This window comes from Paramisgurnus dabryanus, chromosome 5 (genome assembly GCF_030506205.2).
Source record: "Paramisgurnus dabryanus chromosome 5, PD_genome_1.1, whole genome shotgun sequence".
Taxonomy (NCBI): domain Eukaryota; kingdom Metazoa; phylum Chordata; class Actinopteri; order Cypriniformes; family Cobitidae; genus Paramisgurnus; species Paramisgurnus dabryanus.
In genome coordinates this window covers 12552993-12576414 of record NC_133341.1, presented here as the reverse complement: position 1 = coordinate 12576414, position 23422 = coordinate 12552993, and the positions used below count along the sequence as shown (strand labels likewise).

General features: G+C 36.1%; 1 protein-coding gene across 1 annotated transcript in view; it reads right to left on the bottom strand.

The window, feature by feature from the left end:
- Nucleotides 1-191: 191 nt before the first annotated feature.
- cds1 (CDP-diacylglycerol synthase (phosphatidate cytidylyltransferase) 1) overlaps nucleotides 192-23422 on the bottom strand; it is a 37683-nt gene continuing 14452 nt past the window's right edge. The window contains exons 2-13 of the mRNA XM_065267194.2: nucleotides 21407-21555; nucleotides 17507-17603; nucleotides 16840-16937; nucleotides 16286-16425; nucleotides 10740-10798; nucleotides 9311-9393; nucleotides 9098-9185; nucleotides 8902-8970; nucleotides 8334-8486; nucleotides 8053-8172; nucleotides 7843-7946; nucleotides 192-4205 (exon numbers count right to left, since the gene is read on the bottom strand). Of these exons, the coding sequence (XP_065123266.2) occupies nucleotides 4070-4205; nucleotides 7843-7946; nucleotides 8053-8172; nucleotides 8334-8486; nucleotides 8902-8970; nucleotides 9098-9185; nucleotides 9311-9393; nucleotides 10740-10798; nucleotides 16286-16425; nucleotides 16840-16937; nucleotides 17507-17603; nucleotides 21407-21555 (1296 nt within the window). The 3' untranslated portion in view covers nucleotides 192-4069. The remainder of the gene's footprint in view (nucleotides 4206-7842; nucleotides 7947-8052; nucleotides 8173-8333; nucleotides 8487-8901; nucleotides 8971-9097; nucleotides 9186-9310; nucleotides 9394-10739; nucleotides 10799-16285; nucleotides 16426-16839; nucleotides 16938-17506; nucleotides 17604-21406; nucleotides 21556-23422) is intronic.

The window sequence follows — 23422 nt, the reverse complement described above, 5'->3', positions numbered from 1 at the left end:
TGTTTCTTGGCAGTCTGTAAAACGATAGCTCCGAATTCTTGTCAAATCTCTTAGTAGCTTACAGTCAATCGCACAACAGCTTTTTCCAATTTAGATGCGTTTTTGCGGATTTCACACTGTACGCAAATTCTGCCCCTCTGTCTTTTGCCTCTCAGTGGGCGTAACCGGGGTCACTTTCGCCGAAGGTGACGTCACGTGCATACCCTCTATAGTATAGTATGTATATTATATTGCATTTCTATCAAAAGATCATTTTAAAAGTCCCACATTACACCTTTAAAGGCACTCTAAGCGAATCTGTGTGACGTCAATTCTTGTTGACGTTCGAAGTGTTGTCAAACAAAACTCCTCCCCCTCTCTTTCGTGCTTTTTGAACGAATCATCCCAAGTCACCCTCACTCCCAAATCCTTCTTGTCGTTTATTGGCTGGAGAACTTTGTTTTGTGGTGGTAGGTTTGACCACTTTGTTTTTGTTGCAGTTTGTGGAGCCTGGGCTGTCTACAGAGACCGTGTTTTTTACAGTGTGTTCAGAGGACAGGCAGCTGGCAGATAGTGAGGAGATGTTTACTGTATGAAACAAAAAATGTTTTATGGCCCAAAACACGTGAATTCGCTTAGAGCACCTTTAATAGCATGCTGACAGGTTATCTTTTTGGTTTATATACATATTTTAATGTGTAACTACAATATTAAACCGAGTAATTTTATTTCATAGTTCATATAACCTACAGGTGTCACACAGAGTTAGGCATCATCATTTATGATCAGTTATATAGATTTTTTTAATTGTCTTTTTATTTTTAAACAGTTATTTTCATAAATAGTTGGAGATGTGTAACATTTGCAGTCTGTAGGACTGTGCTGTATCTCATTTTTCATTTGTCATTATTCATTGGCCATTAGCAGGTTCTGGTGGCAAAAGATATGTCATACAGCCTTCCATTAAATTTACATACAATTTTAAAGTGAATAAGCTTTAATTTTTATATAATAATAGTAAACCGCAAATGCACCTTAAAAAGCATGAAGTCTTTGTTGCACTTTACATGCCTGGATTTAGCATGTTGCAATATAACTTTGAACATCAAGATAAGCCATTATAAATGATCTTTTGTGCTTTATAGTTAGGTTTTTATCTGTTATGTTGTCAGATTTTTTTTTTTTTTTGTATTTCATCTAAATGTTATTGACATACTGACTACAGAATGTTCCTGTAAAGCGCATCTGTCAAAAAAGACATAACTGTTTATTATTGCTCAACTGACATGAATAACCTCCAGTATGCTTTGGTCTTGAAAGGCATTTACACTGTGTCTGTTCATAAATGGCATTATTACTGTGTCTGTTCATATGTTGAAACATAAAAGACTGAACATTTAAGAATAAACTAAATTGTTGCTTGCAGATGTACTTTGATTCTTGAATTAATAGTCATGTAAAGAATGCATCCAAAATAAGAATGGGTTAAAAGTAAAGAGTTTATTCACCAAATGATGATAATAATAATAATAATAACAACAACAACAACAGCATGAATAAATTACCTTTATCTTATTTTCCCCCATCCTGCCAATAATAATTTGTTCATGTATTCACCAGGTCTGCTAGTAAACATATACTACTGCAAACCTACAGATTTATAATAGAAAATATTTGTGAAAATTAAACACAGACACATAAATAAAAGGTCTTAAACAAGAAATTGACACGAACTGCGATGTAAATTATTTGAAACCTATTTGCTGTTAAACGTTGTAACAGTACTATACAATATCACATCATTTAAACCATACAGCAGCTCTCAAAAACCTTTATTTTAAATTATTACAACAGTGACACGAACAAACAACCTAAAGACAACTGACTGAGGAGGTGCATACTCTTTTTGGTCTGACAGGATTCAAATGACTACACAAACTGCATTCTCACATGAATGCATTATGCAAAAAATCTGATAAAGCTGGTGTAGCCAATCCTACTATGTATGCAATCCTTCTATGTAGTCTACAGGGTAGCGTCTGCACAGGAAAGGCAAATGTAAACTTACTGATGACAGGAATTAAGAAATAAATGAGTCACATTCAGAGAAAATACACACAACTGGTCCCAAACTACATTAAGTGCTCAGTGTGCAGGCCGTACAGAATCGGATAACTTTTTTGCATTTTCTATGCTTTGTTGGGAAAATAATTTGTGTAATGTAAATGTTGAATGCATTAAACAGCTGATATTGCTAATAACAGAGATTATTACATTTGTGACCCTGGACCACAAAACCAGTCATAAGGTCAGTTTTATGAAATTGAGATTTATACATCATGAATAAATAAGCCCTTCATTAATGTATGGTTTAGGATAGGACAATATTTAATCAAATTGCCTTTAAAGTTGTCCTAATGAAGTCCTTGGCAACACAAATTACTAATGATAAATAATAAATTTTTTTATCAAATATCTTTATGGTACATGATCATGACTTAATATTCTAATGTTTTTTTTTTTTTCATTAAAAAATCGATAATTTTGACCCATACAATGAATTGATGGCTATTGCTACAAATATACCCATGCTGGTTTTGTGGTTCAGGATTGGTAGCTGAAAGCCTATTAAAAACAGTCAAAATATTCAATAAGTTTAGAAGCAATTTAAACCAAAAATCTGTTGGCTGTAAACTGCCTTTTGTTTTTCACTTGCATAGCACAAAACAGGGTGGGAAATATGTAGAAATCTTTTCACAAGAAGATTTTGTGTGGGTCTGCTGATGTGTAAATAGGACAACAGTCATGGGCATTAGAAATCCATTAAGAAGTTATTGCACAAGGAGCTAGTGAAGATGACAGGATGAGCATTTATTTACCATAGTAACGGAATTTCATAAACTGCGCCAGATTTTATTGTTTTTTTTAAGTAAGGATGTAGCATCTGACAATGTTTATATTCGTTCAAACGCAATGTAATATGAAGTGTTTTCTATTTTATACAGCAAAATAGTACTTTGGTACATAATGTTTGGTAACCGTTTTTTAAAAACAATATTGCAGGGAGGACAATGCAAGGAAGATGCACATAAATGTCTACTTTAAAAAAATAAAACTCACTGATTCTAAGAGCATGTTATTATAATTACTTAAAATATCACATATGTACCCAAAGCACAAGTGCTTGTTGATAGCAAAACCAGAAGAGTGAATTCATAACAGTTAAAAGTGAGTCTTCAGACCCTTGTAGCTATCGTACAGTGCAACTTCAATGAATGGTCAAGTCACAGATCACCTATCAACAACCTTCCAGGTTATTCTTCACCCTTAAAGAGGTATATTCATGCTTGATTTAGGAAAATAAAGTTAGATCTAGGTCTTTCTGCATATCATTTTGCATAATTTTGTAAGCCATATATAATCTATAATCTATATATATATTTATATAGGGAAACATATAAATTATTTTCACACAAAAACATTTAACGCGGAAAGGAAAGCAGAACATGGCTATTTTCAGTAGTAACAGTAGGATTTAAGAACATGCTTCTGTTTAAGACTTGTTTTTAAAGGTTTTTTTTACGTTTAGGACCCTGTTACAAATCACTTCTATTTGGTAACCATGACAATTATGGCATCTTAGAAATCTCCATCATGAAGTCAAAAGTCACCATTATGAGTTATTGCAGTCTCAAAGCACTTATACTTGTAATCTCCTACTCATACGTTAAGAAAGAATCACTATCAGAATCAGTGCAACAATATCACTTCACGTACATTTGCATTTACAAATGTCGTACATTTACTCACCACGTACATCATCCTTTGTTTTGCATGTGTGCTGATCGAAAGATCCCATGTGCTGATTTCTCCAAACAGAGGTTCTGGTTAAAAGAATTATGCTTCCCTCTTGTGGTCATTGTCCTCCTGCAAACGCTGAGTTTGAATGGGTTGAGAGTTTGCAGCACGTGTCACTCTCAAATTATTGTATGGAAGCTCCAGCAGCTGGTGTACAGTTAATTGGGAGTGTGCTTGTGTGATCACAGTCAATAAGACATGTGCTGTTTTTGTCTGCTGTGGTAGTTTTCCATCAGTGGGCTTCCTCCACAGCAGGGGGCAATACACCTTTTTCCCGCAGGTGGTTACGCAGTGTGTTGAAGATGTTGAGTTGCTGCTCTGGTTGCAAGGCGAGCAACAGCTGTAAGACCTTACTGGGATTGGGTCCCCTGGGGAAGAGAGAAATCATGTCAACTTCCTGTCTGTACACCTCTGGAAATAAAGGCAAACCAAACACAGAAGCACTCTTCTATCAACGGTACAGCTGACATGGAACCTATATGTACACCAACGATCTACAGTTTGAATACCTTATCAAAAATAACATTACCATTGTATACATTCATTTTACACAGTAACGTTAGCTCAGTTTTATAGTTAATATGCTTTAGCTATGATTTGAAATAAGCTAATTTACCTGTTATATATTTTGCTTGTTATTAAAAATTAACTACTCTATAATGGACTCAGTTGTTATTGACAGGGGCGTTTGTTTGTGGCGTTTGTTTGTGTTGAAAAGTGGTGGGGACAAAAAATCAGATGAAAAATCAATACAGCAGGACACGAAGAATATTGAATAACGGCTCATCAAAAATGGGCATAGTGTAAGCCGGTCAACAACACAAAAATACTCGGCATAAAACCCTCAACAATGTTGACTGCACATGTAACAGTCCCTGCAACACCGCAGCTCAACCTAACAGTGCCAAAGCACCATACTGTAGAAAACAGCAGTTAATGATTACAATGAAATTCATTACATATGTAAAAAAAAAAACACTATAGCACACAACACAACATACCCTGGACCACAAAACCAGTCGTACACTGCAAAAAATTATTTTCAAGAAAAAAAATCTTAGTATTGTTGTCTTGTTTTCTGAAACAATATCTAAAAATTCTTAAATTAAGATGCTTTTCCTTGATGAGCAAAATGACATAAGAAAAGAAGTCTAGTTTTTAGACCAAAAATACCAAATGTAAGTGATTTTGTGCATAAAACAAGCAAAACAATCTGGCAATGGGGTAAGCAATTTTTTTTAGAAAATTTTTCTTAAACACTAAATTCAAGAAAAATTCAATTGTTTACCCCATTGACAGATTTTCTTGCTTGTTTTATGCACAAAATCACTTAAATTTGATATTTTTGGTCTAAAAACTAGATTTTTGCTCATCAAGAAAAAGCATCTTAACTAAATAATTTTTTGATATTTTTACTGAAAACCAGACAAAAATAATAAGAAAATCTTGAAAAATCTGACTTACTTAGTATTTTTGTCTTGTTTTCAGTAGAAATATCTAAAAATTCTTAAATCAAGATGTATTTTCTTGATGAGCAAAATGACGTAAGAAAATAAGTCTAAAAAAATAAATGAAAAACTATAGAATTTAAGTGAATTTGTGCTTAAAAGAAGCAAAAATATCTGCAAATGGGGTGAGAAATTATATTTTATTCACTTAAATTGTATTTTTTGTCTAAAAAATAGACTTATTTTCTTAGGTAATTTTGCTAATCAAGAAAAGCATCTTTTTTGATATTTCTACTGAAAACAAGACAAAAATACAAAGTAAGAAAGTCATTTTTGCAGTGAAAGTTGCATATGTATTGCTTGATTTTTCAGAACATTTTAACCAAATGCTTTCCCAAAAAGTGATGGGGACAAAATCAGCCATTTCAAAAAGTGGTGGGGACATGTCCCCAGCGTCCCCAGTGTAAATGACACCTAAGGTTATTGATACCTTGCAGAAGTCTACCGGAAGTTAAGTTTGGGCCATGAAAACCATTTGTTTAACTTGTTACCATCTATACATATTAATATTAGGGCTGTCAAAAGATTAATTGTGATTAATCGCATACAAAATAAAAGTTTGTGTATAAATATGTATGTATTTAATAGGGCTGGGCAAAAAATAGATTTTTGATTAATCGTTTTTTTAAACCTGGTCGATTCAAAATCGATTCTCAAAGGCCACGAATTGATTTTTTTAATGAAATAACCTGATCCTGTTTGATGAAGGAATTACTTTTTCAGCATACATTTTTCATCTTGCATCAAAATTGTATTGTATTTAACATAATTGTATGCATTTGAAAATTACAGATGGGCTCTGTTTAAATGTACCCAAGTGTACCTAAAATAAAAGAGTTTAATATACAGGTTTGTGGCTATTAATTTCTTTTGATTAATTACCCTTGTAAACTTATGTTCACTGTTCTTTTTATAAACATAGTATTTGTATTAAATCTATATTCATTCAATCGAGAATCAAGCATAAACATCGATCCGAGAATCAGAATAGAAAGGGGAATCGATTCGATAGCTTGTGAATCGAAATCGAAACGATCTGGAACATCTGAATCGATCCCCAGCTCTAGTATTTAAGAAACATTTACATGTGTATATGTATTCATTTATATTTTTATATATTCTATATTATATATAAATTTAAAAAATGATATATAAATAAAACATTTCTTAAATGTACATATATGTATGTGTGTGTGTTTAAATATACATAATATTGACACACAGCACAAACTCATATATTATGCAAAATATTTATTTAATTTTGTATGAGATTAATCTAGATTAATCTATGCCCAGCCCTAATAAATACACACATACATTTAAGAAAAATATTATTTATGTAAATTTTATGTAAAAAGAAAATATAAAAATTATCTAAAAATGTATCTAAAAATATATATGTAAATGTTTCTTAAATGCATACATGCATGTGTGTGTATTTATATATAAAAAATAATTACACACAGTGCACACACACATATATTATGCCAAAACAAACTTTTGTATGCGATTAATTGTGATTAATTAATCTTTTGACAGCCCTAATTAATATTTCATAAATACAAAAATATGATTATTTAAAAGTTCCTGAAATGCATGAATTGGACCAAATAATGAAGAGAAAGCTGCCAAAAGGGACCTATATTAGATATAAACTCCTTCAGTTTTGTTTAACCCTTTAACTGCTTGGGTTTTATATTCATAGCTGTCTATGATCAGAAATGTATATTTCTCAGCAAATAGTACATTCTGACTACAGAAATGTATGATCTTAAATCATTAGCTTAGCTTTTCTACTTTTACCACAAAGTGACAAATCAACCGTTTGGTAGACCACATTTTAAAAAAATTATTAAAAGCATACTAAAGTTTTTTCATGGCACCAAGTAACATAATTTTGTACAGTTGAGGCTCTCACAGTGAAATATGTCAAAACATATGTTTTCCTTGCAAAATTTCACCAAGAACCGTTCACATGGCAGGAGTGATTTCTTTGTCTCTGACGACCATCCAAGAAATGTTGTGACAGGTAAAGATAGCTCAATCAGCTTATGTACTACTCTCAATAAAATAATTTGACTAAAAATGTGCTCAACCATTTGGTTGAGAGGTAGCTAAACGGTTAATTAAATACCAAGAGTATGGTTTTTTTGCAAATTTTAGGCAAATGGTGACTACGTTAAGGAAACTTAAATATAACAGTTTTCTTTAATTTTGGTTTTATTTAGTTGCAATATAATTTCCATATTTGTTGTATTTACATGAGTGTTGTTACTGACTTTATTATTTTAATTATTTGATGAGCTATGCTAAAATAATGTTAAATATAAATAAAGAATAAGTGACCCTAAACCTTTGGTTTGTTAGAAAAACAAATTTATATACTATAGTGTATTCTTTTTAGACACATTTTTGGTATATGCAATACTCATTATTGCTATCTTAAATGTGTGAAAGAAAATCACCAAATAAGAAAGACATTTGCAAACATTCTCACCTGATAAAACTTGCTATATAAACATGAACAAATGTAGCCATCAGGTACTGACAGTCAAAGCGATCCATCATCCCACCATGACCAGGGATTGTGTCAGCAAAGTCCTACAGAATAAAAAAGCACAAGTTCACAGTACATCTGAGAGGGTTATGTGAAGTCAAAATGTATAAATCTAAAAGTGTGCATGATTTCTGCCTAATGGTAACTAACTTTTATTTTAAAAGCACGTTTGAAGCCACTGGCAAAGAATCCACCGAATGGTGCGATCAGAGAGCCAAAAGCAGACAATGCAATACTGTGGATCTGAAATGGGTAGAGGTTGACGGTTTTCTGCAGACAAATAAACATACAAACATCATTATCAGGTAAAACAACAAAACAATTCATGCATTATTAATGAATGCAGCATAAAAAATCTACCTCTATAAAGAATATAATTACAATGTTACCCAGAGCTTAAAAACACATTTTTACTAAACCTCTTTACTCACCCATCTAATGACATTCTGCACCACAGCAGGCAGGCTGTATTCCTGAATCACAAACAGATTTGAGGGTTCACACTCTACAGCGAAGCGATTCGTCTCGCTGTTGTATTCCACTGGACACACAAAGTACTGGTACTGGGACAGCAGGTACGCAAACTAGAATGAAAGAAATAACTTTTTAGCTTTCCATCAATATTTAGCACATTCTGGTTGTCAGTGGTTCAACCGATGTTCAATGTTGCTCAAGGGCAGTGGGGGCCGATGCATCCTCCTCTGAGAAAATATGTGTTTGGGGTGTCATGTCAGAATATACGCATCGAAAGGGTTCATGATAAAAGAGACGTTTATGTCTCGTCAAGACACTTAACACTAAACTCTAATCACAAGTGAGATTAAGCGAGTATCTAGCAAACGCGAGCGTCTCTTTAATCATAAACCCTTACGAAGTGTCTGAAGCAGGCACTTATTTTGACATGACACGCGATGCACGACAATGTTTTGACCAGTCACGCATTCATTTCTCCTCGGAGAAAAGTCATGAGCCGCCAAGGGTCTCTAATGATTAACTTACAAAGAAGCTAAAGACCACTGTTGCAAAGAATCCTCCGATGAAGCCTTCCCAGGTCTTCTTTGGAGAGAGCTGAAAGATGGCATACAGTTACAGAATTAATATGATAACAAAATAAGTTTGTGCAATTTTACAGCACTATGATATGAGTATGATATGAGTTTATTCAAAATGTACCAAGCAAAAAAAACAGGTTCACCTTAATAAGTGGAGTTCTTCCGAAGAAGAAGCCAAACATGTAGGCCATGATGTCATTACAGATCACAGTAGAAATAGGAAGTATGAACCTAGAAAATAAAATTAGGGAGTTTTATTACCTAAAAATAAACAACTGCAGGATTCAAAATCATATAAGGTGCAGTAAAGTGTGAGGTGAAACCTAAGACAGGTCTATCAGGTCAGGTGGGCTTACCAGATCATCCCTTCAAACAGGTTCTGAATGACCAGATGTGACTGAGTCACCACAATCAACAAGGTCACATGGGTCCAAGCAAACTGGAATGGCAAGCACAAACAAGCACACACACACAATGGGCACCCACACACAGACACACACACACACACACACAAACAGTCACAGTGTGAATGGTTGACATGTTGCCTGGTCCCTAAAAACTATGATGATAAGACAAACCATGCATGACTGTGCAGTGAGATATCACAACAGAAATCGATCTGTAAACACAGCATTATTGTGTAGTTATATTGTATTTACTCCTTGATCTGCCATGGGACACCATGATTTAATGTTTATGATTTAAATGGCTTCAAGTAACAAAGTGGTTTTATATTCTCTATAAATACTAAAGCAAACTAGGCTTGTATGATGATGAAATTCCTTAAATATTTGGCTATTGAGTGCTACTGTGTGGTTAGATTTATCTGGAATGGGTGTGACCACACTTACAGTGCAAATAAATGACAACTGGTGACAATGAAGAGTGCATCTAAATTTGCGCCTGTTATTAGAGATGTGCTAAATAATACTGCTGTGGCTGAATTCAACATTAACATATTTAAGTTTCTTGCTAATGACTGGCTACAAACTTACATCAAAACTAAGTTTGCATTTCCCAAAAGAGAAAACAGTGCTTGCAAGGCTGCGAAAGAAAAATGTAAACATTGCAGGTTGTCTATGCTTAAGGGCTTTGGTTCTGGGTAAATAAAAAGCCATCAGAGTTACCGTTGGTGTTGACACAGCATGTTTTTGTCAGCTATGCAGATTAACCACACAACAATATGCACCATTTTCACTTTGTAAAGGCAGGTGTAGAAGATCACACTGATGTAGTGGTTAAGTAAACGATCTTATGCAAATTAAGAAAAAACTGCAATTTTTAAAGTTGTCCAAAATAAGATTGATTGACAGGTGACCACTGATCATAACACCAATATTATGTCCCCTCGTTCGTATTCGCCATTGTGCCCGACTATCAAACCACAGGAAAGAGTAAAACTGTCTGTAACACCATGCGATTTCAAATAGCCCTTTACGGTTGTTGCTTGTCATCATGAGGTATAAATAATCCCAGCTTAAAGCCATTTCACTGTGGGAGTTCATTTCGGAGGGGTTTTCACATTAAAAGTAAAAGATCAATTCAGTAATCAAATATTGCAATGACATCACTAAAACTTTTAAAATAGCATAAATTTCTCAAAATCAGTGGGGAATTTAAGGTTATAAATAATGTTATGTATTTTTAACAGAAAAAGTTATTAAAAATGACCCTTAAATAACTTGCAAGCACTGTAAATATACTGTATTAAATGCAATTAATCATTTTAACATATTTTGTAAACTTGTCATGTTTAATGCTGGCATATAAAGTACTTATACACACCATATAAAACTGCAGGCGGTAATGTTTCTTCACTAAACTCAGAACAAACATGCAGAAACCTGGAAAAAGCAAATAACATGCAGTTAGTTTTTTTTGGAAATAAAGGACACATTATAATCACTGTTTAAAAACTCTGACATCAGAGAAGCACAAAATTTGTAATATTCCAACATTTAGAAGTTTATTACTGTTCTGAAAGCTGTTGTGAAAGCATTACATTGCATTTTTGTTTTGTAGATGATTTTTTTTTTACCAAATACTGGAACAATCGCTGGATTAGAAATTAGGGGGCGTGCACACCAAAGCTTTTAAACGCGTCTAAAAATGACAGGTGGATGCCAACTGCCAGCCTTTTTTCAGCTGAGCACTTTGGTTGTTGTGATACTTCTGCTTTGTTTATCAATCATTGAACAATGCGCCGGTTTGTTGTTGTGATGTTTATCCCACCCCTCCTCCACTGTGATTGGATGGCCGTGTGAGAACTGACATTGACGAGCCAGTTGAATATTTTTCAATTATCACAAGCGTGGTGCACAAGTTTTGAAAAGTAAAGCCAAACGTCTCGATCGCCCCCCAGTGACTGGTCCTAGGATAGGATATAAACCCTGCCTCCCCTATGTTATTCAATGGAACTTGAGAACAAATAAACAATAAAAATTTTCCGAAGATGGTTTCTGTACTTTTCTGTAGTTTTTATCACACTGATATAAATTCAAGTGTTTGTTTTTAAAAAAAGTTTGCTTTTAAATAGTTATTTAATGCTATAAAACAATGGTGTCACGTCATGATTAACAGCTGTGATATGTGCATTCTGCGAGAGCAAGGGCGGGGCCTTGATTTTTTGGCTTTACTTCCTGCTCACTACTGCGCAGGACTGGTACCAAAATTGCTACTGCGCAGAGTCAAGACCCAAGATGTCAGCGCCGCATTGGGACACTGGCGGCTTCACTTTTCACCAATTGAAGAGTGCGAACGGACATCGTCCGTCTTTTTTTACAGTCTATGATCGGGCTCAACGCTGAGTGCAGAAAACAAATGCCAGCTGCTGGCTGTTTTGAAAAGCACTGTGCTTCCATTGGAAACAATTGAAAACATAAAAGCTTTGGTGTGCACACCCCCCTTAGAGAGAAAGTCTGCAGTGGTAAGAAACCAGCAACACTGTGCATTTATGGCTTTAACAGAGGCAACAGTGCATGCATTTTCTTGTACTGTATGCATTAACATACAGTGCATTTATATCTACATTCAACTCTACTGCTGACCTTAAGCAGATAGTCTTAAATTGGTATTTCTAATGTGTGGCCCTGGACTGGACCAGTCAGATTTTTTTAAACTGAGATTTTTTAATGGATTGTTCAGATAGGAGAATATCTGGCCGAGATACAGCAATTTAAATATGAAGAGTTTTGTTGCAAAACGAGATAACTCCATTTTTTTATTTTTCAGAAATCTCGTTTTTTGGTTGTGCATTACAATTAATATCAATTCAACTGCAGTTGGTTTGTTTTGATTTAAACCTTCATAACTTAAAAAATACAGCTAGGTAGCACCATAAAACAAAATAATAACATGATAACATAATAATAAACATATTAGGGATGTCAATTTATGCAATTTCCCATATTCGATGATCATTTAAATTAACGATCAATCAATCGAATAATCGTTAACAGTAATAGTGCAATAAGCCTTCACTGCAGTGGCATATAGCCAATGACATAAAAGTGTGCATAAAAACGACAGCTTCCTCACGCGAATTAAAATATTTTATTTTGTCTAAATAACATGCTAGTGGGATTGTAAAATGAGTTAATGTAGTTGTTGTTTTGATAAAATCATAAATTTAAACTTATCTCGTAATGAAATATAATGACTAATAGACACAGTGTATAACTCCGCCTCACATGGGCACTCTGCAACAGACGCATGAAAGTCCATGTCAAAATAACAGTTTTATTATCATCAAGTGTTATTTATCAAGTTGTTTACCTCGCTTTCCGAGTCGTTGATACACTGTTTGTAATTATATTTATATCCAAGAAGCACACGAAGGGCACTTTTCTCGTCGTCACCTCAGTTTAGACGTACTTTCAGCAAAGATGCTTATATTACGGAGATGGCAACCTTCCATTAGAAAACACGCAGTGCCTCAGCCAGTCAATAATGAGGATCAGTGATATATGTTGCGGGCATTCAGGGTGTAACGACAGTCAGTTACAGTTTACATTTGACAGTTTCTTGCCATAATTTAAGATTACATTTTAATCTGTTCATTAAAAACGGCTTCTGGTCTCCTTCTCTGTATATAGCAGCGTTGCTATGCTAATTTTGCAGGCTTCCCTGAAGAGGGTCTTTGCTTTCAGTATCCTAAACGTATTTGCATTTTCTGCGTCGGACTCTCTCAGATCCACTGCGGATGTCATTTCGTTGCGTTGGCAGCCAGCCAGCCTTGTCTCGCATGACATTAAAAAGCACATGCGTGTGCTTGGCATCAAGCATCGTTCATAGCTAGTAGTTTAACTTTTGCGCGCTCGCTTAATTTTTTTTTCTCCGACTGTATGTGTTTTGCGCAGGCGCCGCACACACGTGCATGATCTTGTTTTTCAACAATCGTTAAGTTTTATCGAGTAAATTCTTATCGACAATTAATCGAAGATCGATTAATTGTTAACATCCCTAAAACATATTTTGACAATTTTTTTTAAAACGGAGTTATCTCGTTTTGCAACAAAACTCATCATATCTAGAATCAGGTTGCAGATTTTTTTTGTTGTTGCACTCTTAGAAAGGATTTACACATCTTTGTGCATTAAGCTTTTAACACATGTGTCATATTGTATTGATTTTGTGTTAAAATATAGCATAAGTTGTGTTAAAATGTGTTGTTTTGATAATAACACAGAGACGGTGGATTCTGGGACAACACATTTAAACCCCATTCACACAGACCTTTGGTCCCAGAAAATACCCGTAAAATTGCCAGACAAGCGTCTGTGTGAACACAAACTCGTCCCGTTAATCTTCTGGGATCGTTGCCGGAAAGAGGACCTAGTAAGATACATGGAATACCCTCTGTGTGAACAAGAAGCCGAAACAATGCCGTAATGGGCGTGTCGTAGTGAGGACGCGCGCGTCATCACAACAAAAGTTATGGTTCAGCTCCTTAAAACGAGAGATAACATGCATATAAACATTCACCACGAGAAATGTCAGCAAACTGGACTGAAGCAGATATCAGGTAAGTTAGCTTGGAAATGATAAATGAGACAAATAAACAATGACGCACGTGCCGTAGTGAGGACGCGCGTGTCATGGCAACATGAAGTTGGTTCAACTCTTTAAAATTAGGGATTACAACATTCACCACGAGAAATGTCAGCAAACTGGACTGAAGCAGATATCAGGTAAGTTAGCTTGGAAATGATAAATGAGACAAATAAACAATGACGCACGTGCCGTAGTGAGGACGCGCGTGTCATGGCAACATGAAGTTGGTTCAACTCTTTAAAATTAGGGATTACAACATTCACAACGAGAAATGTCAGCAAACTGGACTGAAGCAGATATCAGGTAAGTTAGCTTGTCACTGCGTTGAAATGGAGATCATTCAGCAGCATAAAAGAATATCGTGTCACGTGCTCATTTGAGCTATAATGAAAGAAAATACCCGTGCGTCATCCCAACAAGATATATTGTTCAGCTCCTCAAAATGCGGGTTTTAAATGCATATAAACAATCATGATGAGAAATGTCTGAAAACTGTATTAAAGCAGAGATCAGGGAGCTCGTCAACTATCCATTTAGAAGCTGAGATCATTCACCAGCATTAGAACGGCGCGTCATGTGCTCCTTTATAATCGTATCATAAACAAAAATGCACGCGAGTGGTTTCTGGAGAGAGAAATAATAAATAATTTGCAAACTTCAGACGCTGCATAGAAGAGAGGGCGGGACTTTCAACAGGTCACGTGTCTTTCCGGGACCATCAGATGCCGGCTAATCATGGCTGTGTGAATGAAAAAAAATCTAACGATTCCAGGACAAATCCAGGATGCCTTTCCCGTGTATTTTCCGTTATGTCTGTGTGAAAAGGGTTTTAGTGTGTTGTCCCAGAATCAACACTAATGTGTTGTTTTTAACACATTCGTTCTAAGAGTGTGAGAAAATCGCCTTTAAACATGTCCAAATGATGTCCTAGAAACACATATTACTAATGATAAATAAAGTTTTATATTTTTACGGTAGGAAATTTACAAAATCTTTTCATGGAACTTGATCTTTACTTAATATCCTAATGATTTTTGAAATAATTTGGACACAAGTAATTGTTGGCTATTGCTACAAATATACCCATGCGACTTATGACTGGTTTGGTGGTCCAGAGTCACATTTTAATTACATTGCACCCATTTAATACAAGCAATGAGGCAATCAATGCTAATTAGGCAATCAATTGCTATATTGTGAACATAACCATATCACAATATAGCCATAACAATATATAAATATGATCTCCATGATCTCATTTTCTCATTGTGTAATGTTAGTAACTTAGGACTGGACAAAAATATAATTTTTTGTTTTGAGAATTGTTGCTAATTGTTATACTTTGTCACAGCTTTGTGAAAACTTGTGGAAATTGGTTTTGACAGAGAAACAGGTTGGATCAAGGGACTCAAGGGGTCTTTTTAAGCACACTGTGTGTTGAATGATGGCACAGATACCCAAATGCTCACAAAAATACTAAATTAAAGTTTATGCGTACTACTGGAATCTTAAAGATGAATCCCTGGGTGTGTCTCACTCAGCTCCCAAGCTCCCAAGGTCGTATTGTGTACACAGGTTCAGGCACTGGTAAGAACCCTAGCTCACTTCACATTGGGACCCTGTTTAATTATTTTTCTGTGATGTGACTGCTTAAGCGCATTATGATAATTCACAGCTGTTACATATCCAAGCATATTTTGTAAGAATATATTACTATTAAATATTAAGTAAATTGTGGTCCCTTTTTGGCTAGCAATGTGTGTTTATATTAAAACTAAAACTAAGACAAACGTTTGTCGCATTTCATGAAGTTTATCAAGTTTGGCTTGCGCATTATCGGTTGAAGAGCTTCAGAAAAGGTCACGTGATTTCCTGTAAGGGAGCATAAGGACCGTCACCGACTCCCTGATAAGTGCCCTGACAACTGAACAAGGGAGGTGATTGAGACGCAGCCCCCATATTCTCCACTGTGTCATCTGAAAAATGATTGTTCATCTCCCGATCTCTTTGTCTTTCAGTGGGCAACTATTTTCAAAGCTGAATAAATGGCCAATCATCACAGACCATTCATCATGTTTACACAAATCTATGTTAGTGTGACTAAGCAAACAATCAACCTTCATGAACTCATATCATGAACTACATGCTTTAACTCTGTTGGATGTGTAATAAACTATAGGACAGAGCTAATTGTGGATTGTAGGCTTTTCCCCTACAGTCATAAAAAGTCTTTGATATTCAAAAGCCTCCTTGCATTGAACAAAGGCAGTTAGACTCACCTGCCAAATAGACTGCAAATGAGATGAACCGATGATAACGCACAAGGAACTGCAAAGGTTCCTCCCTTTGGACGAGGGCGCCAAAATAATCTGCCACTGTCTCACCATAAAAGAAGTAGTTCACACAAATCAAGAAGTACCTGAAACACACAGTGTCAAGATTTACGTCAGGATCCAAGTTAAAGACAAGCATTCAGTGGAAACTGTTTTGGGTTTTAATAATACATGGCCTTTCTAGTGGCTCATCTATCTTCTTTAATGCAAGAGCTGTTTTGTTTGAACAAAGCATGCAGATGGGTGTACTTTATGCTGGGTCTTCCAACATGGAAGTGCACTTTGTTCAAGTCCAGTTAATCACAACTTTATCTATGGCAAAAGTTAACTAGAAAAACGTGAGATAGTGGGTGTGTGTGTTTGTTTGTTGTAGTAAAGGAATGTCAAGTACACATATCAGCGAGAAGGAGAAGGCTTGAAAGAGAGAGAGAGAGATGCAGGGCGAGAAAACAATATATTTTGAAAAGCTTAAAATTAACCCTTGTCTGCATTTTACTTACCAACTGAGAGTCCTAAACCATGGCAGTTCATAGGAACGGTAAACTCTATAACCAATGGTTATAATTTCATGAAAACACTTGATTTGAATACTCATGACCTACAAAAAAATAAAAAATATGCAAGTTAGAAAATAAACACATTTACCAAATCAATCATTTCTTTTCAGTTTCTTGGAATGGTCATAAAAATGTCTAATAATGGTTAATATTAACTTCAGTTGGTAAGTTGTCCAAACTGATCAAAACTGCTGGGTGTTGCCATAATTATCACAGCCAGTCATAATATAACAGACTATTAATGTAAAGTTATGTGAAAAGGATTTTGAGCCAAAGAGATTTCACAATGCTCAAGGCCTTCCAGGGCAATTCCACAGAAACAGAAAGTTTCATAAAAAAAGTCCTGTTACCTCCACACAATTTTTTATGTTAAAGGCAGAGCATGTATCATCTGTTACTGTGTCGCGTCACGTCTGGTTAAGACACAGCACTGGGTGTTTAGACAATTAATTTTGCATAGTCAGGTGAGGTTACAAACGAGGTGACTAATTCATTATGGAGGCATGTTTTGTATATCTGGTTAAGGAACTTCAAATCCTGTCTAGTCTGTGGTCACTGTGCCTGCCATTTTAAATGTGTGTATGTGCGACACATACGTGTTCATACTTACCACTAAAATGAGCATAATGGGTCCCAAATAGATGATGAGGAAAAAGCCAGTAATCATTGTCATTGACAATATGCCTCTTATCCACCAGTTTTTCCATCTGTAGAGATCAAAATTGAGAATTTAGAGATCACATTTAAGAAAACCTTATACAGTATATTAACAAACAAATATTTAAAATACGCATTTAAATGCTAACAACCCCCCACTGTAAAAGAAGGTAGTGTTCACTACGAACCGTGCACTTAATGGTTTACCTACTTTTGAGATGTGGAATGTGGGTGTGTTAAACTGAATAAAAAGAGCCTCTATTTCACAAAACATTGATATGATTTCAGTTTGATGTAAGTTTCACAGTTGTTGCAGGCTGTATTAGATTTTGTAAGAACAAAATCAATAGGACAGATTTACTTTTATGGTGACGTAAATGTAACAAACGTGGCTCCATCAGAAATATAAATTCGTATTTTTCTGCCCTGAAGTGTCAATTTGCAGAACAGGTGCTAAAACTCACACATGCAGCTAAACAGAATAGAGGGGAATTTGTCAATGGAGAGAAAGCCATAAGGGAGGAAGAGAAAAAGTGCAGCATCATCACAAAATTGCCAGCCAGGCGCCGGTGTTCGGCATTCAGGCATGCTGTCCTGGGTTGAACTAGCACGCATCTGCTGTCTTTTGAAGACTGCAGAGCATCACAACAACTTTTTTGGGTAAAAAATTTCCACTAAAGGTAACATACTTAAAGGGACATTCCAATTCCAAATTCCAAATTTTCCAGCTCCCCTAGAGTTAAACATTTGATTCTTATCGTTTTGGAATCCATTCAGCTGATCTCCGGGTCTGGCGCTAGCACTTTTAGCATAGCTTAGCACAATCCATTGAATCGGATTAGACCATTAGCATCGCCCAAAAAAATTACCAAAGAGTTTCGATATTTTTCCTATTTAAAACTTGACTCTTCTGAAGTTACATTGTGTACTAAGACCGACGGAAAATTAAAATGAGCTATTTTCTAGGCAGATATGGGTAGGAACTATACTCTCATTCTGGCGTAATAATCAAGGACTTTGCTGCTATAACATGGCTGCAGAAGGCGTAGTGATATTACACACTTCCCGAAAATGGTTCCCTGCTATTAAAAGTAACCAAGGGGTCTATTTTCGGGCAGTATTACTACGCCTGCTGCAGCCGGGTTACAGCAGCAAAGTCTTTGATTATTACGCCAGTTTGAGACTTTAGTTCCTAATCATATCTGCCTAGAAAATCGCAACTTTTAATTTTCCGTCGGTCTTAGTACACGATGTAACTACAGAAGAGTCAAGTTTTAAATAGGAAAAATATCGAAACTATTTGGTTATTTTTTGCGAGATGCTAATGGTCTAATCAGATTCAATGGATTGTGCTAAACTATGCTAAAAGTGGTACCGCCAGACCCGAAGATCAGCTAAATGGATTCCAAAACGGTAAGAATCAAATATTTAACTCTAGGGGAGCTGGAAAATGAGCATTTTTTTTTAAAGTGCAATGTCCCTTTAATCATCCACATGTGCAAAGTCAATATTTGCAATTAATTGTTATAGCTACTTCTTGCTTTCTTCTGTACGCCATTTCAGCATCTGGCTATTTTCACTGGTAAATCCATACAAAGTTGATCCACACAACTTAATCCATACACGGGTTGGGGAGGAGCAATTTGGTATCTCCAATTCACCTAACTTGCATAGTTTTGGCTTGTGGGAGGAAACCAGAGTAAGGCCAGGCTAACAAAGGGAGAACCGGCAAACTCCACACAGAAAGGCCACCTGACCTAGCCAGGGCTCGAACCGGGGACCTAGCTTGCTCCAGCTACTTCTTGACTGGTTGCCTACTGAAGCTGAGTAGGGTTGAGCCTGGTCAGTACTTAGACGGGAGACCTCATGAGAAAACTAAGTTGCTCCTGGTAGGTGTGTTAGTGAGACCAGCAGGGGGTGCTCACCCTGTGGTCTGTGTGTGTCCTAACACCCCAGTATAGTGATGGGGACACTATACTGTCAAAAAGCACTGTCCTTCTTCAGATGAGACGTTAAACCAAGGTCCTGACTCTCTGTGGTCATTAAAAATCCCAGGATGGCTTTCAAAAAAGAGTAAGGTGTGCCCTGGCATCATATACTAATTGGTGACATTACTCTGTCTTCTTTCCACTAATAAGCTGGTGTGAGGTGGGTGTTCTGGTGCAATATGGCTTCTGTTGCATCATGCTTTTTTTACAAATCTAATACTGAAAAGGATGGCATTGCACAGTTTTTAAAATCAAGACAAAAATCCTGAACAGTACAGCAAAACTGACTAGGATTTGAAAGTCCCCATTTAATCCCCTGAAGGGCCCATTGCCCCAATACTTTGCGCCAGACCTCATCTGCATATCATATATCACTGAAGTCTTTCTTATTGATCAGAATAAAAGTGTATAGGTGAGCAGTACTTGCTGTAAAGTTATGTGTCTGCTTTCCAAGATTAACTGGATCAATTTTCACCAGGCACTGATTTTAAAGCCCCCCTTACCTAGAAAATGCACTTTATAAATGTGTTTCTAGCAGAAAATGAGTCGCCAGTGTGTTTGCAGAAACATCCTGTTATTATACAAATTCATTTATTCGTAATCTCCTTTAAACCACCACCGTCACACAAAACAGGCTGTTGGGGATCCCCTATCAATGTGATGACACATTGATTACGCCCCACCCATGACGGCTCTCAGACTCCACCTTATGAGCGCATAGTTCAACCTTCTGCCAGAGACACGTTTTCAAGTAGTCCAAAGCACATGTGTAATCGCTCTACCTCCTACTTTGCATACGGGAACAGAAGCTTTCTTTGCATTTAAAGAAACATACAAAAACAGCATGTTTTTCATTGCAGCCACAAATATCCATGTTCAACATCGTATTATGAAAGATCTGTGGTGTATTTTGAGCTGAAACTTTACTGACACATTCTTGGGATACCAGAGACTATTTTTATATTGCTAAAAAACACTTAGGGGCCCTTTTATAAACAATCTCATTTATGTGGTAGCAACGTAACAGGAGTAAATAAACAAAAGAGTATTCATGCAGAGGATATACGTGCATTTTTTACAGATCGAGTAAAATAGTAAAAACGGGTTAAACCAGTTTGTACAATAAAAGCTGTGTTACAGGTGACTTCACACACAGACGATCTTAAAGGGGCAGTGAATCAAAAAATCTATTTTAACTTAACATTTAAGGAAGGACTTACCAGCCGTGATTTAGATTCTGATGCCCGCCTACTGTGTTGTATACGGTAATTTAGGCAAGTTGCGTTTAAAAAGGTCCAACATTCAACAAAGCTTTTTTATCTTATAACTGTGGTATGTAACGTTATGTGTAAGTAAGAGCAACCTCACAAGCACAATAGAAATATACAAAGTTAGTGATAAGGAAGAGCGGTTACTGTGTTGAATAAGATAATTTAGTCACGTTGATTTTAAAGTTTTGTTTTTTACTTCACGCATTGTCATTTATGTGTATCATCTTTAGCACCCAGAATCTTTTGTGGCTCAAACATATGTGTTCGGCTGCTATTTTTTACACATTAATGTTTTCAGAACAATTCCCCACAAGTAATTACGTGGAATGAAGCTATCCAATCATAGCAGTGGACGTTTACATCCAGGTCTTCAATGCGGCCCGCCCCTACAAACGAACCATTTTTCCAGACAACATCAGAACCATGTTACAAAATAGCCTATAACTTATTGCTTTCAATGTTTTTAAATGTAAAATCGACAGGTTCATAGCCACTTTAAGTTGCTTGTGTGCATTGAACCGAGATCTTACTATCAGCATACAGTATATGCATAACGCCATACAGTAGATTGCTTAGGGAGTTGCTTGCAAGTACCTTGATGACAAGCCCTCCAGGGCTTTGTTGAGACACTCTGGAGTGTTATCTGTGGAAGGTGGCACGTCTGGTGTGTCCGCTTTGGACTCGCCCTCTGCGTCTCCTTCTCCCTCACCAGGAAAACAGAACTTGTCATCGCCATCTGCCTCCTGCAAACACACACATACATAAGATGCCAAAGAAATATGAACTACAGTTTTAATGGATTTAAACACACACACACACAGACATCAAACGGTTGTTTAATGTTAAAAGATTAATATTAGCAAATATGAATTAAAATACAATTATTTCATGATTCATTATACTTGCATGGGAAAAAACACCCAGTGTGACAGATTTTAAATTTAGATGAATTATTCCTTTAAGGTAAACTGGCACATAATGCTAAAGCTCAAAGTAGATGTGCAGGTTTATCATCTTGTACCTTACTAACACTACACAAACACACCGAACGCTCACTAGACAAGAGAAAGCTCACATACTTTGACAGAGACTTAAAACAAAACTACCAATGTGGTCAATCTCTTCATGGAAATCATAGATTTACCAGTCAAAGTAATGGATTGCGATGGTGGACTGAATATTAGCTGGAATAATTTAGGCAAATTCTAGACAAATGGCTGGGAGGAAAATCAATCTGGCTGGAGGGCACGGCACCTGAGTATCGGCATCAGCGTGTACAGTAGGTCAAAGTTCAAAGCCGCCTGCATGCTCAGAGAAAGGTGATCTGACAAGTTGGTCTCTTCCCGTTCATGACTGCCTTGGCAAAAATACCACAACTATGAGCCATGAACAGAATAAAATGTTGCGGACAACAGAAACAAAGCAAGATAGCTTTTAAAAGAAAGTTAATTCATAAAAGAGAAGCCAGACATATGTTTCCTAGCTTGTAGCTACAGGTGTGGTGCCGCCATGCCCATTGATAACATCAGCATAGGGAAATCTTGTTTGGTCATTGCTAATTTGTAAACCACTATCATGTGGTTGTGGTAGCAACCCTCATCCTGGAAAGCTTGAAATGTAATTGTCTTATTAATCTGCAATAAATCTATAATCTGGATTTAAGCACAATGCAGACAGTCTACTGTAGCACAATTGTTTTTTTAGATTATGGAAAAGAACAACATAGCACATAACATAAGTACAAAAAAATTATATCTTTCTTTCAGTAACCAGTGGTTTACACACTGCAAAAACTAGTGTGTAAAATGGGTCCATCAGCAAAACAAGCTTTACCCTGATTGGACAATACTGTATGCATACGTGCTTACAAGCTGACAGTCTTCTGCAATGACAGCTGAGAAAGAACTTGGAGGAAGTTGATGGGTTTGCCAAAATATTTTAGTTTCGTAGCATAGTGTTACTCAAGAGCATTTTTGGTATGAGCAGGCATAACTACTAATACTATTTCACATCCTTTTCGGAGTTGTTTCCATAAATAGCTTCATTTAATTCCTGAAAGCATTAATAAATTCCATATTTGGCCAAGTGGAAACAGGAGGAAAGTGGTCCAATTTCCAAAATTAGTAAAAGTACTTTGGACCATAAATTGCTGTGCTAATGGAGCAAGTTGTGTAGAGGGATCACTCATGTCTGAAACAAGACTCAGATTAAGGCATGTAAAAGAAACCTTCTGTTAACTTTTTAATGAGGGGACACAGAGGCCCCCGAACACGTTCATGGAAATTTACAGGCACATCAAATATTAGCTACATCGATGAATTTAAACTGATTTTGTGCATGGTGAAAATTAAAGTGGAAGTTTGAAAAGAAAGCCAACAGCAATGAGCAAACTGAAACATTATATCTCTCCGTGTCCTGCCAGAACAAAAGATAGATGAGGAGATCGAGTTTTCTTACTTTACAGATGAGTGGGTCTATTATTAACCCGAGGGTTTCACTGAACGGTCATGAAAAAAAGAAAAGCAATCAGTGTTTATGAATGTGCACTGATATTTGCATGGCAGTCAACAGTGTTTGCAGACTATACCTATATCATAATAGCTCTTTACA